We start from the raw sequence: 19,816 nt of genomic DNA, 5'->3' as shown, positions 1-19,816 counted from the left end.
ACCTCTGAGTGTATGTGCACAATTACCAAAATGCCAAGTCATCAGCATCCTACCTATTGAGGAATGTCAGGCTCTGGGACATGAAAACATTGATCTTACACAACACTCAGATGAGCTGGGATTTCTTTGTCATGAAGTGAGGGTTTTTTTCCTTTTAAAAATTGCTTTTATAGGCCCGACCTTTATAAGACAGTTGTATCTTTTGGTGTTGGAAATCCTTTGGAATTTTCAATAGCATTGTTCTTACTTTACAAAACGAAACAGAACATGCTTCTCCTCCTAGCACAACAGTGATGTCGCTTGCATTTGACATGTGGTCCCTGTGAGTGACAGCAGAGTGGCATGCTTGTCCTGAGTGCCACTGAGGATGAGAGCTCTGGGAGGAACAGGGGTGCATTTGTGGCCTCATTTTCAACAGAGTGTGGAAGTGATTCAGGCAGAGCCTTCTATGGATGGAAGTGGTCTAGTGGGTAAGATAGGCCTGTTTCCCTGCCATTCTCCTGAAATGTGACATAAGGGGTGATGATATGGAACAGCACATATCAGGTGTGTGAAGCATGTGTCCCACCAGGCAAAGTGGAGGGTTGTCAAGGAGATATGGTTATTTCTCAGGCCCTGCTCACACTCTCTCCTCTTGTTCCAAACTGAGTAGAGGCTAAGACACACCAGTTTAGGATCTGATTTTCCAGACTCCACTCACACAACAAAGAAGTCACCCTCCTGCAGGACTACCTGCCTTCCTTTTCCACAGCAATTACCCCAAGGAAGCACTATTGACTAACTTAGCAGCCACCACCTGCAGAAGACCACAAAGGATTTAGCCAAACCAGAACTCATCAGTTTATTTTTAAGGGACCAGAACCAGAAATGAAATGTTTATTTTCCTACCCAGTACTACTGCCATTTACAATTACCTGGGTGCTTCACTCTTGTCCACGGTGCCATCACTGTCCTCCTTGGCCCCTGGTCACTGTGGAAGAGGTTCTGGCCCTCCATCACCCAGGGGATAAGTAGGGCTGAGGAGACCTGACCCCAGGATCCCGTTTCACATGCTTTTATTAAAGCACTGGTGTCCTGCTGGTTACTGGCCCAAAGCCTGAGGCCTCCTGGTGCCCTTGATTCTCATTGCACACTCTCTGACTCTCTCCAGCTGCAGTTCTGAAGTGTCCTTTTACCTGTCCCTAGCTTCTTGGAGAAGTCAACTTCCCCAGAATGATTTTAAATTGCAAAGGAAAGGATTTCCTATCCAGGATGATTTGAGAGCTCTGAAATCTTTTTTTTAAACAAAATTTAGATTCTTTTTTTTTTTTTTTAAGATTTTATTTACTTGAGAGTGAGAGAGAGCATGAGAGAGCATGAGCAGTGGTGGGGAAGGGGGTATCAGAGGGAGAGGGAAAAGCAGACTTTCCACTGAGCAGAGAGCCTGATGTGGGGCCCGATTCCAGAACCCTGAGACCATGACCCAAGCTTAAGGCAGATACTTCACTGACTGAGTAACCCAGGCACCCCACAAAATTTAGATTTTTAAATTAAAACTCTTTAAGAATCCCTTAGGTGTTGATCCAATCATTCTATACATTTTTCCTGAGCACCTACTCTAGGCCAGGCACAATGCTAGGTACTGGGTGTACCACAATGACCAGGAAAGATAAGGCCTCCGCCCTCATGGAATTTAGCATTGAGTTGAATAGACATAAGTTCAAACACATAATGAATTAAAACTTGTGAAAAATACTTGGAAGGAATGAACAAGGGACAGTGATAGGAGAACACAGGGAAATCTTAGGACAGCCATAGTCTTCAGAGGAGGTGGATTTCAGCTGAGACCTAATGACTGAGACTCAAGCAGTGGGGGTGGGGATAAGTGTGGGCAAGAGAAATACTATTTCTGAGTTAGTTGGGAAACACTTGCATGATTGAGGGCAGCAGAGCAAAAAAGAGAGGGGAAAAGAGTCCCCAGGATGAGACCAGACAGGAAAGCAGGAGTCAAGTCATGGGGGGGGTTTCAGGGACAAAAACAAGGAGTTTCAATTTTATTCAGACTAAATAAAAGGAAGCTGATTTGTGCTTTTAAAAATGTGATTCTGGCAGCTGAGGTGAGAACAGATCGTAAGATTATCAGAGGGGAGACAGGACTGGGGTCCAGGTAATTGGGACTTGAGTGGGGTCAGAGATAGAGACGACTGGCTTATTAGTTGGGAAGTGGAGGTGAGAGGGCCTGGTGTGGGCTGGGGGAGTGGCAGGAGTCAGGGGTGCGCCCGCCAGGTTTCTGGCTTAAGTAATGGAGCATATGCGGGGGGCACTTACTGAGAAGGGAACACTGGAAATAGAATCCTTAATTCTATAATCCTATCAAGGCAGCGATTGTTATGGTTCTAATGAGAAAAATGATTCAGCCTATTGTTATTTTACCCTTTCCACTGCCTGGTTTCCAGTAACAGCTTGCAGCTAAACAGACCATCAACCTCCAGGATTTGCTCCAAATACATGCTAATCAGTTATCTTGATTGATGGCACCATTATCTCAGGAGACAAGACTAAATTCCCGAGGTTCTACCTCTAAAGAACAAGGAGCAGAATCTCTGAGGAACCAGACTCTGTATTCAAGCCCCTGAACTAAGTCTGTGTTATGAGAGGCTGACAGCACACCCCCTTCCCATTTTGGGGAAGAAATGCGGAGTGACATTAGTTGGGAAGCCGAGGGGTGAAAGGGGCTTGATGGTCTCTCCCTCAGGTTTATTCTGTGTTTGAGATGATGTTAGAGTCACTTTAAGAGCCTTTCTTGCAAATCAAACTCCAATAAAAAAAAAAAATACAAAAAAAAAAAAAAAAGCTTTCTTGTAAACGAACAAGGGGTAGTGGAAAGGGAAGTGGGCGGGGGGATGGGGTGACTGGGTGACAGGCACTGAAGGGGACACTTGAGCACTGGGTGTTATACTATATGTTGACAGGTCAAACTCCAATTATATATATATATATATATATGTATATATATATACAAAAAATATATATATGTGTGTATGTATATATATATATATATATATATATATATATATATATATATATATACAAAAAAAAGAACCTCTGTTGTATTGATTCAAGGAAGGTAGTTCACATATCTGTTTTGAAACCAAGTGACATGGTCTTAATTGAACTTTCCCTAGAAGTGGTTCTTGAAAACCAAACCAAACCAAAACAAAAAACAAAAACAAACAAACAAAAAAAAAAAAAACACTGACTTTGAACATGTAGGATGCCTTTGACAGAAGGCATGTGGGTTATTCCAAATAGGTACCCATATGTTTGTGGGCTACCGCCTATCCAGAGTCCTGCCAAACTTAGGGCAGACCTGAGCTACTCCCACTAAAATGCCTCACCATGGCAAGGTATATATGTGCTGTCAGACCTAAGGCCTTCACCTTTCCAAAATAAGGCTTGTGAAGGGAGTTTATATCCTGGTAGAGGATCTCATGCTCTGGAGTAGCTAACCGCACTCACAGCATGGTCCTCATCTTCTGCACTTGACCCAAAGACCAGAAGTGAGAAAGGCTGTGGACCACCTCTGCCCAGCTCCTCCCTGGGAGAGGTTGTGGGGAGCAGGAGGAGCCTGAGCACAGCAGAGCCTTGAGTTCCTGTCCCCAGCTGAGCAGCTGGGCAGCTGGGCACCTTCTGACAGGAAGGGTGAGGGCCCGGTTCCACTGCTGCCCAGAAGTCCTGCAGGCCCTCAGTAAACGACACCTTTCTCTCTCCCCTCCCATCTCTCTTTCCATTCCCCTTTTTGTTCTCCCTATCCACCTTTCCTTGCCTTTTCTCCCTTGCCTCTCCCCCACCATCTGCAGTAAACCGGTCCCCTTCTCGCTGCAGCGGGCTGAACCGCTCCGAGTCTCCAAACCGCGAGCGCAATGACTTTGGGGGGAGCAACACCCAGCTGTGCAGCAGCAGCAACAACCTCTACACTCCTGACTACTCGGTGCACATCCTCAGTGATGTGCAGTTTGTGAAGGTAACTCCCCCAGGAGGGCCATCCCCTCGCCGGCCAGCCAGCTGGGGAAGCAGGACAGGGTGTGCCTCCCCATGCCCAGTGCTCCCAGATAATGCTGCGTGGTCATTGTTCCCTGGCTTTAGAAGGGCCCTATTTTCAGTTAGCTTGATTCCTGCTCATTATTTGTCATTCTTTTAGGATCTCCTGATCCCTGTTTCTTGTGTGAGGAAACTGAGGCACAAAACAATAGGGAATTAGTTTGCCTGAGACAAGTTGCCAGTAGAACTGTTTGCTTTGGATCCCCTGCCATTGGCACCAAGTTGCTTGTCTTTTCAAGATTAATTTGCAGGTGATTAATAAACCAAGTGTATAGAAGAAACCATGCTATGATTTTAAGTATGATAGTATATTTTTACACCTTACTGTTTCAAGTCTAAAATGCAATTTGACATGCATGTTAACTGAAAACCCTTTATGTAACAGTTCTACCCTTAGCCGTCCCTGGGCTGTGTGGAGCTCAGGGGAGCATCACTTCGCACATGCAGCAGAGAGAAGCAGCAATGCTCATTCCCTTGTAGTTAGGAGGGGAGCTGTTTCTTCATATCCCTCATTGGAATTGGGATTGGGATTGCATAGAAACCCTCTAGAATGGCCTCCTTTCTCTTGCTTTGATAGGTTTTATTTTATTTGTTTTGTTTGCTAGCATTCTGCAAACTGTTACATGCTTGGGCCAAAGATCAGGAGTGAGCCCCCATTTATCCAAGTCCAACAAACCACCCAATGAATTCACTTGATAAATCTTGTCCCAGTTGTGGGCTGAATTATGAGAGCTATATTAATCACAAAGGTGGGAGGAGGTCATCTCCTTCTGTCCAGAACACAAGCTCTGATAATTGGAGAGCAGTGTGTGCTGGCTGGCTTTCTGTGTTCCAGAACTCTGCAAACACTCTGAGCTGAAACTGTAAAGATGGAAAGCTACCAGAGGGAGGGGCTGAGCCTGGACTGTGAGGTGGGGTACTAACTGTTTGTGGGGTACTCTGTGCATGTGCTTTATAGCTCCTTTGCCTGAATGATCCACTAAGTCTACCACCACCCAGTGAGGTAGGTTCTACTTCCATCCCCATTATAGACATGGAGACATTGGAGCTTACATCTAAGGTCACAGGGCTGGTGAGTGGCAGAGCCAAGCTTCAGAGTTGGGTCTCTCTGTCCCCAGAGCCCAAACCCTCAAATCCCTGTGCTCTAGGGAGAGTTGTAGGAAATCCGAGTTGAAGGAGCCCCGGGGGGAAGTGACTTTGGGAATGAACCCTCAAATAGTCATGGGTATATATATGACTAGAAACACTTCACAAATCCTATGTGACAATCAAGTAGAGCCTAAGAAAAACTGAAGCCCATGATTCCCCTCCCTGCTTCCAGCCCTGAAGCCCTCTTGTTGCAGGCCTTCCTCAGAAGTGGGGGTAGGAAAAAATGGGATCAGAGAAGATCTACTCTGACAGCTATTATTGGGTTTGTAGTACTGGTCTTGTGATTATGGGAAAAGAACTCGAAAGTCACAGTATGAGCACAGGGTTCAACAAATATTGACTGAATGCCTACACTGTGCTTGGCATTGCCTGGACATTGACAAGATACTCTGATGAACAAGACCATAAGCTCCTGTCTTTCTAGAGCTTCCATGCTAGGAGGGGGACAGAGAGGATACACAAGTAACCACATCGTAAAGAACTTAATTTCTGGTAGTGGTAAAGGCTACCAAGGAAACAAACAGGGTGGTGGGATAGACAGTGATTGGGCAGACTTGGCAAGGGGGCTGCTTGCTTTAGAAATGGTTATCAGAGCAGGCTAAGAAAAGGACATTTTTGCTGGGACCTGAAAGGGGAGGTGGAGAGAACATTTGAGAGCACAAAGGTGAGAAAGAGCTTAGTGGTTCACAGACCTGAGTGCTGGCACACGGTGTGCAAAGACAAAGGCTGGTGCGAAGTGACAGTGGAGGGTCAGCAGCAGTGTTGCCTGCCATATGCGGGCTGACGGAAGCCACTTGGACTCCACTGTACGTGCACTGAGAATTTTTGTTAAGTTTCTTTCTCAGATTTTCTTATTTGTCTTAGTTCAGGCTGCTGAACTAAGCAGTCGGGGCGACTTAAGCAGCAAACACTTATTTCTCAACAGTTCTGGAGGCTGGAAATCTAAGTCCCAGGAACCAGCAGATCCAGTGAGAGCCCTTGTTCTAGTTTGCAAATAACCATCTTCTTTTATCTTCACGTGGTGGGAAGAGGCGGACAGGGAAGCAAGCTCTCTTCTTATCAGGACACTAATTCCATCTGTGAGGGCTCCACCCTCACAGCCCAACTACTTCCAAAGGCCCCACCTCCACACATCAGTACATTGAGGAGTAGGATTTCAGCATATGAATCTTAGGACACAAACGTTCAGTCTCTAACATTATTTATATAATAAATTTAGAAAATCAATATGAGGATTTGGCTTGTTGGTGGGGAGGAAAGTGAATGAGATTTTGGGGTGGCATCCTATTTAATGAGCAACCACAGTGAGCCCAGAGTTTTCTGGAACATCTTTAGGCATGCGTACATTAGAGAGCACTTTCAGGGGATGAACTGGGCAGCTCCTCAAAGAGGAATGTGTTAAGAGGAACACCTAGCATGAAGTTTATAAGGATCTTCTTAAAACTCACAGATGAGCTCCTAGACATCCATGCCAGAACCTAATGAAGGGACATTCACAGCTAATGAGGAATGTAAAAGGGAAGTGTCTTTCCCGACGTGAGATGGAAGGCGAGTTAAGAACCCCAAACCCGGGGTCAGCTCAGCCACAGGGGTCATCCTTTGGTCAAGACAGAGGACCTTGCTGTGACCCAGGCAGCCGAGCATTACAGAACATGGTCCTTTTACCCACCTTGACATTTTGACATTGAGAAGACTAAATGTTAGAAGTCGAGGGGAGGCTAGAAACCAATTAAAGTATTATTCAGAAACTCCTTCAAATTGTGACCCTGTCTCTTAAAAACTTCAATTCTAACAGTTCTGTAGAAGGAAATTTTAGGGGTTCACGCTCTTGCTTGAATGCAAGCATGTGTTTCATTTTGGTGCTGGTTCTCTTCCGTTTGTTTTTTAATATACATTAAGATGATGCCTTAGATAAAAGTTAAAATTCCCTTTCTGGAAAAAAAAAATCCCTTTCTGCTGATGTAACAGACTTGTGAGGGCCATTGTTTGGGCTGCCCTTTTACTCCTCTGGTCCACCTGCCCACCCACCCCCCATTGCCTTTTTAACAGAGGGAGAGCTTTTGAGGAGCTAAAGAGAAAACTGCAAGGGCGGTGTTCTCACAGCCCAAGCCCCTGTGACCAGCTGCAGGAAGAGTTTTGCAAGGGTTTTTTATGCCTAACAGACTGAAGTTCCAGTGTTTATTAAGTTCAGGAGTAATCTGACTCCAAGATAAGCTACAAAATTAGATAGAAAGGTGTGTCTAGTGATTATCTGGGAGAGATATTAAAGCTGTGACTAATCATAGTGAATTATGAGTGAAGGTATCAAAGCATCCTTATGAATTTTATAAGAATGTATTTTGTAAATGTCTTTATTAAACTCAGACCATTCAGCAGATGTCTTAGAGTATGGATTGTGTAACCGTGACCAAGATGCCCCATCACCATCTGGTGGCAGAAGCCCTAAATTTCAGGGTGGTACTTTGAGGGAAGAACATCATAAGATAGGAGACAGCACACTGGCCAAAGGCTAGCTGCTGGACGTGTTGGCCACTAAAGCAAAATGTCCAGAACAGTACACTTACTTCTGGTTCAAGATAAACAGATCTCCATTTTCTTCGTAATTTAGAGGATGCTTGAGTTCCTAACTGTTCACCGTGTAAGACAGCTTGAGCTCAAGCTATTGCTAAGAAATGGTTGTATCTATGGTAATAAAGAGAGAATAAAAACATGTTGCCTTTGGAGCAGTGGTTTGATTCCCTCAGTGAAGCAGTCGGTAAACATTTATTAAGCATTAATAATGGTTCTAGACCCCACGGTCTACTCTAAAGAAATGTAAAACATAACTTCTGCCATATGAGGAGAGTAAAGGCTAGTTAGGGAGAAGAAATGTAGGTGAGGCTGTAGTGACCTATGCAGGGTAGTCTCTAATTGATGATGAATCTGTGTGGCACTTACTTTAAGGATGATATTGCTGGTGAATATGCGAGACCTTTAAGAATTAGGAAAGACTAGGAGGAGAGACATCGATGAACAGGCGTGTGGAAGGCAAGTAGGCACAGTGCATTCAAGTGGAAGTGAAGAAGCTGAACTGGCCCCATGCTTCTGTGCAGGCAGTAGGAGTACCACTGGCCATGCAAGGCCACATTACCAAAACTGGGCAGGGAGCTTCAGGTTTGTCTGCTAGACCTTTGCCATCCACATGGTAACCAGTAGCCACCAGTGGCCCCCAAGCACACCAGTTGTGGCTGATCCAAATTGATGCGCTATACATGAAAAACACATGTTGGGTTTCAAGGACTTAATAAAAAAAAAAAAAGAATGTACAATTCCCCATTAATAATTTTATGTTGATTCCATGTTGAAGTGAATTTTTTTGGATATGTTGGGTTAGATGAAACATATTATTAAAATTAGTTTCACCTATTTGTTTTTACTTATTTTTAATGTGACTACTAAAGAATTTTCAATTACATGTGGGACTCATTATATTTCTATTGGACAGTACTGTGGTAGATAGGAAGAAGATCTTGGACCGTTGAACAGGGGGAGCAAACTGACAAAAAGTAATGCTTGAATCACAATAAAAACTTTAAAAAAAAACTGAAAGAGAAAAAAAGTAACACGTAAATCTAGAAATGCAGCTGGGGAGAGGTTGTTTCCTGAACACATTTTCTAGAGTGGTGCATTGTCAACAATTTCTTTGAAGGTGACACATTGACATAGCGGTAGTTGATTGTTTTTCTTTTTTAAATTTAAAAAGAAGAAGCATTATGAAAGCAAGACTGTGAAACACAGAGAGAGAGCAACCAGCGGATGGTACTTTTCCTTTTACACAACCATCCACCCGACAGTATAGGTTCTTCCCCAACCTCTGCCCTCACCCCTGAATGGGGTAACCCCTCCCCACCCCCACACACAAAGCCATGCTTTTGCCCACTTCTGTTGGGTCGTGGCTGTGGCCATCTGAATCTTCCCTCTAACACCATTGACTAGCGGTTGCCTAGTGTCTGTATGAATACCTCCATAATAGGGAACTCAGTACCTCATAAGGAAGGAATATCAGAAAGAATACTTTATTCCCCACTTGTTGTCTTACTCTAGAACAATGCTTAAAGAGTCTTGGAATTCCTGGATCCTTCATTCCAGCTTACTGGAGAATGATATCACTTTTTCTTAAGAACAAAGAATGGCACAGTTCACTGTGCATGCCGCCTGGACAGAATCTTTCCAAAAATAAACTAAATAACAGCACTTTGCAACACTCCCAAGAGGCTTCTGGTTTGGGGACCATAGTTAATGTACCAGTGATCAGAGCCCTGAACCCCTGAAGCCATTTCACAAACCAGCACACACCCCTTTCCTTCCCCCTCCCTCATGTCTTCTCTCACTCACCATGTCTCCTCTCTCCAGCTTCCTTTTCTCATTGTCTCCACTTGGATTCTCCTTCCTTCCCCTACTTTTGCTTTATTTTTCTAGTTAAGGATTTACTTTCCTAAGATCTAGTTCTTTGGCAGTACCTCTACTCTTACTCCCGGGGAGAGGGACCTCTTCTCCTGCCCCACCTCATGATGTGCCATCCACAGTTTAGACATAATGAGATGGTAGGTTTGACCCCTTTCTTTGAAGTATATGCCCATTATAAAGTTAACTTGTGAGAGATGGGGTGTGAATGTGTTTTAAACAGTAATTTCTAACAGTTGGATGACAAGTTAATTCATGTTCTCTCATTATCTCAGAGAGGTTAATGATTGGCCAAGGTTGCCCAGCTTGAAAGTGGCAGAAGTGACACTAATCTACAAGCCAAATCTAAACTAAGTAGTTAACCCAAAAAGAGTAATGTCAAGTGCTTTGTTGAGCTTATCAAGTATCATTTAGGAAAATTCTCCATCCTTTAAGCCAGGAGAACCTGCAAGACTCCAAAGAAACCTTTGCCTTCTGGAACACTATGGGTATGTTAGATAATTGGGTTTGATGGTAACACTAGTTCAGGCCATGTGCCAGCTCTTTTTCAATCATCAAGACCCCAAGATACAAAGCAGTTATTGGGGCACCTCCCCTAAAGGATTGTGAAAGACAGCCCAGTGCAACCATCCATTCACAGTGTACAGAGCCCAGGCTAAGATCAATTGTCCCTGGAGAGCAAGATAAAGGCCTTTAAACCAAAATAACCAGGCTGCAGGGGTACCATTATTAGACTCTGGAGTTTCTCCTCTGGGAACTCGGAGTTCCACCATCTCACTTTCCCTTCCATCTTCCAGGCTCCAAAGAGTGAATAGCACTTTCCTGGGCACACCTTAGGAGACAGTGCACTGGCTAAGATTCTGAAAGCTTACTGTCAAAATTTAGACAATCCCTCAACATTTCAGGACCTTGTTTTCTAATTTGTAAGGTGAGGATCGCAAGGGCTCTCATATGTACCCCACACAGTCATTATGAACAGCAAAGGAGATAGCACATATCCCAGTGCTCTGTAAGCCATCATCCGCTCTATGGATGGAAGGTTCCATCATCATTTCCTAACCCCTACCTGCAAAAGCAAGCTCTTACAGATGACACTAGCACTAGGGCTTCCACCAACATCTGAAATCCTAATATCAGTCCTATCTCTTTAGGATAGTTATAGCACTTCCAGTAATATATATGATTTCCCTCCCAAAATTAACCCAATGATATTTTAAATAAGAAACTAAAAAGAAATTGCAAACAAATGCAGTGAAAAAGTTAACAGGCATGAGTTTGTTACCATAAGTAAATAATAAATTTATCTGTGAGCTTTCTGGACATAAAAGCAAAGAGGGCAAATATAGTGGGATATTTGTATTCTCATCCGGTGTGAGGAAGTACATCATTTATCTAGAGAAAGGAGCTTTTTCCTGGCAGTAATTTCTTGACGGATTTATCAAACAGATTTCTGTGGGACTATGGAAGGCATTCAGAAAGAAATAATAATATTGGTTTCATCTGTAGTTTTGCCAGAGTTTATGTTCTTCATATGGAGGTTTCTTATTTCAGCCCTCTCCCCAGGCTGGGGGTCCAGTATGAAAGTTGAACATCAGTGAAGGCAATTATCAAGGGGGAGTGAAAATACTAATTGATTACAGGGGGCACTTCCAAGAATCCAGAGCTGTGCCTCTCACCCGTGGTGTACACTGGATCACCTAGGGAGCTTCAAATAATCCTGATGTCTGTGCCCCACTTTCAGAGATTTGGATATAATTGCTTAAGGGTGTTGCCTGAGTCTCAGGATATTTTAAAGCTTCCCAAGTGATTCTAATGCGCTGCCAAGGTTGAGAAGCACCATCCCAGGAGGCATGAATAATTAGCATGTCACTTTGATCCTTTCTCTGAAGCACTCAAGTCCCTGAACCATCAGCTTGGGCTGCATCACAGACGGCTGGTTGTGAGATCTCTAATACATGCCTGATGTTTTGTGTGACTGACTCAAGATAAGACTTAAGACTGAGGGTAGGCTCTAGAGTTGAGATCTCCTGGGGAAATTTCTGAACCTGACTTCTCACTTCCCAAAAAAGGGGCTGCAAAGGTCGGCAGTAACATTGAATCTATTGAAGACTTTAGACGAATGCTAAGTGGAGACCCCCATTGCTGCACGCCATAAAGCACAGAACATATTATTTTGACCTGAAAAGTATCCATGCCGGTTAATGCTTTGCTGCTTTATCCATTTGAATCCTTTAAAAAAGGGGAAAAAAACAAAAACCTGAAAACTGTGTTTGATTTTTCTTTTTAAAGATTTTATTTATTTATTCATGAGAGACACAGAAAAGAGAGAGAGGCAGACATAAGCAGAAGGAGAAGCAGGCTCCCTGCGGGGAGCCTGATGCAGGACTCAATCCCAGGACCCCGGGACCATGACCTGAGCCCAAGGCAGATGTTCAACCACTGAGGCACCCAGGTGTCCCTAACTGTGTTTGATTTTTAACTACGTCTTAAGTCAGTGATTCTCAGAGTGTGGTCTCCAAACCAGCAGCATCAGCATCACCTGGGAACTTGTTAGAAATGCAAACTTCCAGGGCCCACTTCAGATCTAATGAATTAGAAACTTGAGAGTGGGACATAGCAATCTTGTCTTAACAAGCCCTCCAGGTGATTCTGATGTTGAGTTTGAGAATCACAGTTTTAAACTATCAAGAAGAAGCTTGGGATCTCTGCATGCATGTGTCCCATAAGGATTGCAAAATGACATGCATTCTTAATAGGTGTTAGTGATTAGATTAGTTGTGCTTAGAATTTGCTTGATCCTCATGCAAGATATCCCGAAGTCTGTCAGAGAAGAAAGGATTGATAATGTCCAACAAAATAATGAGTTCCCATCTTGAGGGAAGATAGAAGATTTCTGTTTATGAAGAGGAAACATTCATTGCCTGAATGGTTGTTGAGGTTAGGTATTTTGGTGAAGATTGTGACCTAACATTCAGGGTGAGTACTAAATAATTGTAAAACATTTTGGAGTAAATGGAGGACCATACGGTCTAGGAAATGTAGGAAGAACATCAGAGGATAATAAAGCAGGAAAAATTAACTCACCTACTCAATAAAAAATGTCCAGAGCAACAGCCCATACTGAAAGGAGGAACACTGGTGTGTGAGGAATGCAGAGTGGGATGAGCCACAGGTGATGGTGAGTTAACCCAGTGTGAGTACTGAGCAGACTAGGCTTGACACCAGGCCTTGGGTTCAGCCATCATCGACAGCTCCCAGGGAGGCCAGGCATGGGGCACATCCCAGCCATCCAGGAAAGGAGGGTCTGGAGAGCAGGTGCTGAGGAATCCTCAGTTGACGAGGGCCCACTGTCAAAAGAGCCCTTGCCAGATACCAAATCAGCTTCAAGCCGCCTCTGTTCCAACATGAAACACGTAACCATCCCCTCTTTTCCAGCCACACAGCCTTCCTGTTCCCACATGTGATACCTCCCCTAAAGAAAGAAGGAATATGAGCAGTTTGTAGTTTTGCTATTTGTCTAACTAAATGCAAGAAAGAAGGAAGGAAAACAGTGTAGGCCATGGTCCTTGGGAAGGATGTAGCACTGTGTACCATTGTAACTTTTCACCCAATGCCTTTTAATGATTAATTGTATCATGTTTCTATACTGGATAGTGCAAAAACCAGCCCACTTTTACTGAAAACAGGGGTATCAGGCAGACAGAGAACAGGGATGACAGATAAACCTTTCTATATTCCAGAAAAGATACTTGATCCCTACTTTTCCTACCTGGAGTTCTAGAAGCTCCCTTGTGGTCTGCTAAGCCTAACTCTCCAGATATTTTTCCTTGTGAGTGAGGCTTGAGATATCAGGAAAATCATGAGTAAGACTCCCATGATCTGAGGAGACGACTGGGTAGACCTCTGCTCTAGAATTTTCCCACATAGGAGTAGGAGCCCACATCCAGCCATGGGCCAAGTCAAATCAGCAATGTTCTCAGGCCTCAGCCTCCAGCTTCCTGACAGAAGGACCAGGAGCAGAACTTCCCTCCCCACAGTCCCCATCAACTCACCCTTGGGAAGAAGGCCCTTGGCAATAGAAGCATGCGTTTAGAACTCTGTGGCCAGCTACCCTGCTAACTGAAGGTACCCTCCATCCTCTCTCGAGTCTGGCTCCTCCAGGTGCACTGAGGAATCCAGAGCCAATAAAAATGAAAATGGGAACTCGTTGTCCCTCAACTGCTAGGCTGGTACAGCTTGGGAAAGCACCCAGCTCATGGATCCTAGACCACAGAGGTCGGGGGTTCCAGCACACCCTAGTAGAGCTGCTTCTGAGCTCAGAGAAGCTGACCGCATCCAGAGAGAGCTCTGCCCAGCCCTCCTGAGCTTCCTCCTGCCTCTGCCTCTTCTTTCTAGATCACACGGCAGCAGTACCAGAATGCACTCACTGCCTGCCACATGGACAGCTCACCCCAGTCCCCCGACATGGAGGCCTTCGCTGATGGAGACTCCACCAAAGCCCCCACGACCCGGGGTACACCCCAGACCCCCAAGGATGACCCTGCCATCGCCCTCCTCGGCAACAGGAACAGCCTGCCGTGTAAGTCAGTTGGGTGGGTGGGCTGGCTGCCACGAGGTGAAGGCAGCCCCGCCTTCCTCCCTCACCCCTGCCCAGAGCTGCCATCCTGTGCCAGCCAGAGTCTCAGGCTTTCTCCAGAGCAGATCAGTCACACACCTGCCGTCCTCCCCAGGCAGCCGCTCAGATGGGCTGAGAAGCCCCAGCGAGGTGGTGTACCTGAGGATGGAGGAGATGGCCTTCACCCAGGAGGAAATGACGGACCTCGAGGAGCAGAGCACACAGCAGCTCTCGCTGTCTTCTGCAGCCGTTCCCACCACAGCAGGTCAGGGAGGGAAATCGGGGTCCTCACCATCAGGCACTGGCATGGCCCAGGGAAAGCAGGACGAGGGACCCCAACCTCCCTGTAGTATTTACCACTTCCTCACACTTACTGAGCACCAGCCCCTCATCAGGCCCGACAATCCACTCTCCCAGGAGGACAATGTGTCAGGAGGTGTTAGGAGCCAGTTTCCACCTGAATTCGGATCCTGGCTCCTTCACTTAGGAGCTATGCAAGTTTTAGCAAGTTACATTCATCTAAGATTCTGTTTCCTTAATAGGTTAAGAGATGCAAATCCCGTTGGCTAGGTCATAAAGAAGCTTTGGGCATAAATGAGATAGCACATATAGAGGGCACATCACAGCTCTGTGAATATGAGGTAGTTGTCATTAGACCTACCTTACAGAATAGAACACTGAAGTCAGCCATCATTCTTACTGGCAGGGCTCTTCCCTTCTTTTGGGCTAGAGGTGATCTGTAGGACTTGTCCTGAGCCCTGAGGTCGTATCACCTCCCTCTGAGACTCTCAACACTTCTATCCTGGCAGTGGTGTTGCTCTAAGCTCCCCGTGTCCCACCAATCCTGAGATCCTCCTGTACTTTCCTCACTAAGATATACTTCTCCGAGCCTTCAGCAGTGCCGATGCACCCCACAAGGCAGCAGTTACCCCACCTGACATCCTAGACCTGCTCCAGTCCATGGTCTGACACCCCTCAAGTCCAGAGCAATGACCTAATAGGTGCTCATCAATTTTTGTGGTCAGTAAGACAACATTTGAACTTGTGGCTAACTCAATATCTGAGGCATACATAGTCAGCTTTCCAGGACCTGAATTTAGAACTGGTGTTTTTTTTCTCCCTCACACACTGAGTTTGGTAGCTAAAGCATGAAGCAAGAAATTGTATCAAAGGAATAAGAATGGTGAAGATAGTCTTTGGAGTTCATCTAGTCCATCCTCCTTGTGTGACACAGGGTACCTTGCATGAGGACTCTGAAGCCCAGAGAAGGGACTTGTCTGATCTAGTATTGATCTAGCAAGTACTGGAAGGAGACATCCCCATGTCAGTGTCCTCAAAGGTGCTTTTTGTCTGGCAAAGATACTGATCAGAGAACATCTTGACCTCTTCATCTCTCTCCTGCCAAGTAATGTTTGGATAGTTGGATTCTCACTCCTGACCTCTTCGTTCTTTTTGTGACACTAAGATGCCCCTTGCCAACTAATGAGAGCCCACAGTTCCCTAGGCACCCATCCCTGTTATGGCTGCCACTGCGGCCATAACTTGGCTCTGGCTTTGAACTTTCACCTACTGAGGAATATCAGTCAGAATCACCCTTTCTAGACCCCTAGGTCTGTAGGGTGGGAAGAGTTCTTGAGTTCTTTCTTCTGTCCTTTCTCTCAGCATCAGATAGCGAATGTTGTAATATCAACCTCGACACAGAGACCAGCCCCTGCAGTAGTGACTTTGAGGAAACTGTGGGCAAGAAGCTGCTGAGAACTTTAAGTAAGTAGCTCTTCACCCAGATGAAAGCCTCCCACCACCTAGAAAAAGCATGTTAGGATATTACTCCTGGAAGGAGAACCGTTGACTCCTTGTGGGACCCTAATGAGGTACAACTGTGAAAATCCATAACAGGGCTCAGGCCAGTACTGTGCCCTTGATATGGGGGGATGTGTCCCATTTAGTTGGTGGTTATCTAGGACAGGAGTCTGCAAACCACGGCCATGGCCAAATCCTGACCTCCCTCTTCTGTCTGTTTGTATAAAGAAAGACTTACTGGATCCTAGACCCATTGTGATTCATAGCCACAATGGCAGCAGTGAGCAGTTGCAACAGGGACCAGATGGCCTGCAAAACCTATAAGATTTACTGTCTGGTCCTTTAAAAAAAAGAATTTGTGTCCAGGAGGCCTAGTAGAAAAGAAAGTAATACCGTTCATGGAAGGAAGTTGATAGCAAAAAGAACAAGGTAAAAAATACTCCTTCCTAAAATCAGCAGAGCTGGGAACAGATTGCCCTTCCATCCTTAAATACAATTATGTGATTACCCCCACCTGCCCTAATGCAGAAGGAAGGTCGTTTCCAAGCTAAGAGTGTAGACCCGTGAGCATGCCTCCCAGCTACACCCACTGAAACCCTGACTCACAGATCATCAGAGGCTGTGAGATCAGTCCTCTCTCAGGTGTCTGGCAGTGAGGTGGGCCAGGGCCTTCAGGGGATGGACAGACATGATCCTGAGGTATTCCATGGGCTTTACTCAATCATTTGGGGAAATCTCCATTCCACTGACACTGGTCTAGGTTTTTAGAGATGTCATCTCAGGTAGAAGGTGTTGTCCTAATCCTTCAAGATGTAAATATGCTGATATCTGCGCCAGGATGTGATGCAGTCCTGCCAAACTATCAGGGGCTTTGTTTGCATTTCTGCTTCTATTTTGAAGAGAAGTTGGGCCACCAAGAGAGAATGGATCAAGGAATGTCCTCCCAGCCAGAGATTGATCCTTACAAATTGTTTTCCAGGTGGTCGAAAAAGGAAGAGGTCATCCGATGGAGAGAGAGCCTCTGAGGAGAACTCCAATCTAATGCCTCTGATCACATGACAGGGCAGACAGTGTTTGCTGGGTATGTGAGATTCAGCTTCGAGGGAGAACCCACCCTCCCATCTTCTGCGTCTCCCGAGGCCTCCCACAGGTGACAGAGCATTCTGCTTTCCTTACCACCTCTTCACCCCTAGCTGTCAGTTTGGCAGATTTTCCCTTTTTGCCTCCAGTTTGACTCAGATCCCTGCTGTGGCCACCATGGATAGAGGTGCTTCCAGTGGAACATGCTAGAATGGTCTTTTCCACAGTACAGTCTAGGACTGGAGAAGAAATGACCCCAAGATGACAATGCCACTCTGGGACCCCTGACTCCCTTTTTGTTCTTTGGGATCCCCTGATGCCATATTTCATGCTTAGCCTAGCTCAGAAGGTGCTACTGGCAGACAAGCACATAGGCAGCTGGAGTAGCAGGTATGAAGGTTAGGTCAGGAGATGCACTGAGAATTCCTCCAGGACTTGAAAGCAGTGGGACTCAGCTGTGTTGGCATGTGATGTTACAGAACAGAAAACTGTTGGTGACCGGTTTCCTGTTAGATAAGGGTTCTAGCAGCCAGGGAAGTGTGTCTCGGCTGGAATGGAAAGACCACAAGTTGGAACCTCCAAGTCACCGTTTTTTTCCCAGGGACACATCTTTTTGGCTCCCGATCAGCAATTCTTGATCCATCAGTATATCTGCTCTGGAAGAGGAGAAGCAGAGAGCAGAGACCCAATTGGGAGCTAGAGATGGAACTTCAAGTTTTAAGTTGAAATCAAAGCAAACAAACAAAAACTTAGGTAGAGAAATTCTAAGCTGTTAAAGCAAGTATAGCCATGACAAACCAAAGAGTGCCCAGGTCAGCCAAGAAGGATGCAAGCTTTCGTGGGACTTCAGTGTGCATTACACAGGAACATTGAAGAGCTGCTTTTCTTTTTCATCCCTTTCCTCCACTCCACCCCATTCCTTACTCCTTCTTCCCCCAGCAGGTCAGCTAAGTGTAGTTTATTCCAAGAATTTAACTAGATGTTTTTTCACCTGGATGTTACAGCAGATGCAATTCAAAGTATGACCACCAGATGGCAGAATGACTCCACATACCTCCTTGGAGAATAAAATCGAGATCACTAACCATACAGCCAACCAACCTTTGGGTAAATGTGGGAGTAAGTGAAGGTTGTCTTTAAGACACCTGTCTCCCTTTCCATCTCCCATATCTTGAGTTCCCTCTATCAGGGATCCAGTGATCTCATTCTGCTACTTAAAGTAATCTCCAAACCACTCCCAAACCTTTCCGTGGGATTTACTATCCAGGCTTACCTCGCCTTCCCCCAAAACCATTACTCTCACACCCTCACACGCATTCAGTCTGTAATCACAAGGGAAGAAGGGAAGACTGATAATTCCTCTGGGTTATTTGCATCTCAAAAGAAAATGCTTACCCAAAGGAACCTTTAACTCAGGGGTTCTTAATTTGGGGGTCAGTCACCCCAGAAGGTCCATTATTGGACTTCAGAGGGTCTGTGAAACCCCTAATACCGTCAGAACTTAGTGTGTGTGTTCTAATGAGTGTTGTCCAGAGGGCTAACGCTTTCATGAGATTCTCAAAGGTCTCAGATCCACAAAGGGTTAAAAACTACAAATTTTAACTAGTGGAACTGTCAGCCCAAAGGTTCTGCAATGCAGAGTGAAGTGAGTAAGGGGCCATTCAAGACAGACTTTTAGAGACAGGCCGTCTTCTCTCATGTTTATTAAATGGAGAAAGTTGGCACACGCCAAGAAGTGGAAGTCTTCAGAAATCCTTGGCACACCCAAGGATTAGGGTATTGTTGCCATACCCCCAGTAACTTTGTCCTCTCTTCACCACCAAACCAGAGCAGGTGTTGCAGACTGGAGGGCCACAGCAGGTGGAAGGAAAGACTTTCCAGCTGGAGATGCCCTTTCCAGCAGTGTATGATTATCAGTTATCCCCTTGCCTGGCTCTGCCTGAGGCTCAGCGGTGCATGACCCCCTAGGTGACCCCACAGCTGCCACCCACCCACAACACCTATCCTGCCTAATAGGAAGAGGCAAAGTGTCAGCCCTCCGTGCTGGGCACCTGAGACCAAAATCAGCCAACAGTGAGTTTCGAGCAAGCACTGTCATATCAGTCTTCTTGCCCAGCTGGCCACTGGCCCAAGGAGGCCAGCCTGGCTAGTCTTCCTTTCATTACCCTCAGGCCACGGGGCTCAGGCTACTGCTATTGCATTACATCCATCCCTTTGCCAAATCCCAAAGGAGCCTGTCACCACTCTCCTCACTAGTCCCTGCTCTGTTCTCTTAAGATTTTCTTCAGGTTAAAAAATAAAAATAAAAACAAAGATTTTGAAATAAAGCATTTATGAAGGATTAATAAATTGTAAATAATTTTTAAATAAAATGAAAATGCTTTTCCTGGAATGTTTTTCTTGCCCCTGGAATAGCTCAGTTCTAAAGTGGCTTCACATTAGAGACACAGGTTGAGTAGGAGCACATGCAGAATTGTCTCAGCGGAGGCCCACCTCCCTAAGGAGGCGAGGCTCTTGAGGCCAGATGTGAGTCCACAGTTCAGGTTACAGGGGAGCACTAGTGTTCTCCTCTGGGCGCCAGATGGGTAAGGTTTTGCAGCAGTGGATGCCAGCAAGGAAAACTAAAACCAAAATGAGAAGCCAGAACGT

General features: G+C 45.4%; 1 protein-coding gene across 6 annotated transcripts in view; it reads left to right on the top strand.

The window, feature by feature from the left end:
* Window positions 1-19,559, top strand: part of CNNM1 (cyclin and CBS domain divalent metal cation transport mediator 1) — a 58,927-nt gene extending 39,368 nt beyond the window's left edge. For 2 of the 6 annotated variants that reach the window (XM_077878040.1, XM_077878041.1), the window contains 5 exons: window positions 3,840-4,003; window positions 14,068-14,251; window positions 14,403-14,552; window positions 15,950-16,051; window positions 17,067-19,559. In XM_077878040.1, the coding sequence (XP_077734166.1) occupies window positions 3,840-4,003; window positions 14,068-14,251; window positions 14,403-14,552; window positions 15,950-16,051; window positions 17,067-17,146 (680 nt within the window). In that variant the 3' untranslated portion in view covers window positions 17,147-19,559. Of the gene's footprint in view, window positions 1-3,839; window positions 4,004-14,067; window positions 14,252-14,402; window positions 14,553-15,949; window positions 16,052-17,066 lie in introns of those variants that run through there. The other 4 variants (XM_077878042.1, XM_077878043.1, XR_013368093.1 and 1 more) reach the window with 3 other exon arrangements.
* The last annotated feature ends 257 nt before the right edge of the window (window positions 19,560-19,816 follow it).

This window comes from Canis aureus, chromosome 29 (genome assembly GCF_053574225.1).
Source record: "Canis aureus isolate CA01 chromosome 29, VMU_Caureus_v.1.0, whole genome shotgun sequence".
Lineage (NCBI taxonomy): Eukaryota > Metazoa > Chordata > Mammalia > Carnivora > Canidae > Canis > Canis aureus.
The sequence above is the reverse complement of the archived record's forward strand: the minus strand, read 5'-3'. Positions and strand labels throughout refer to the sequence as shown.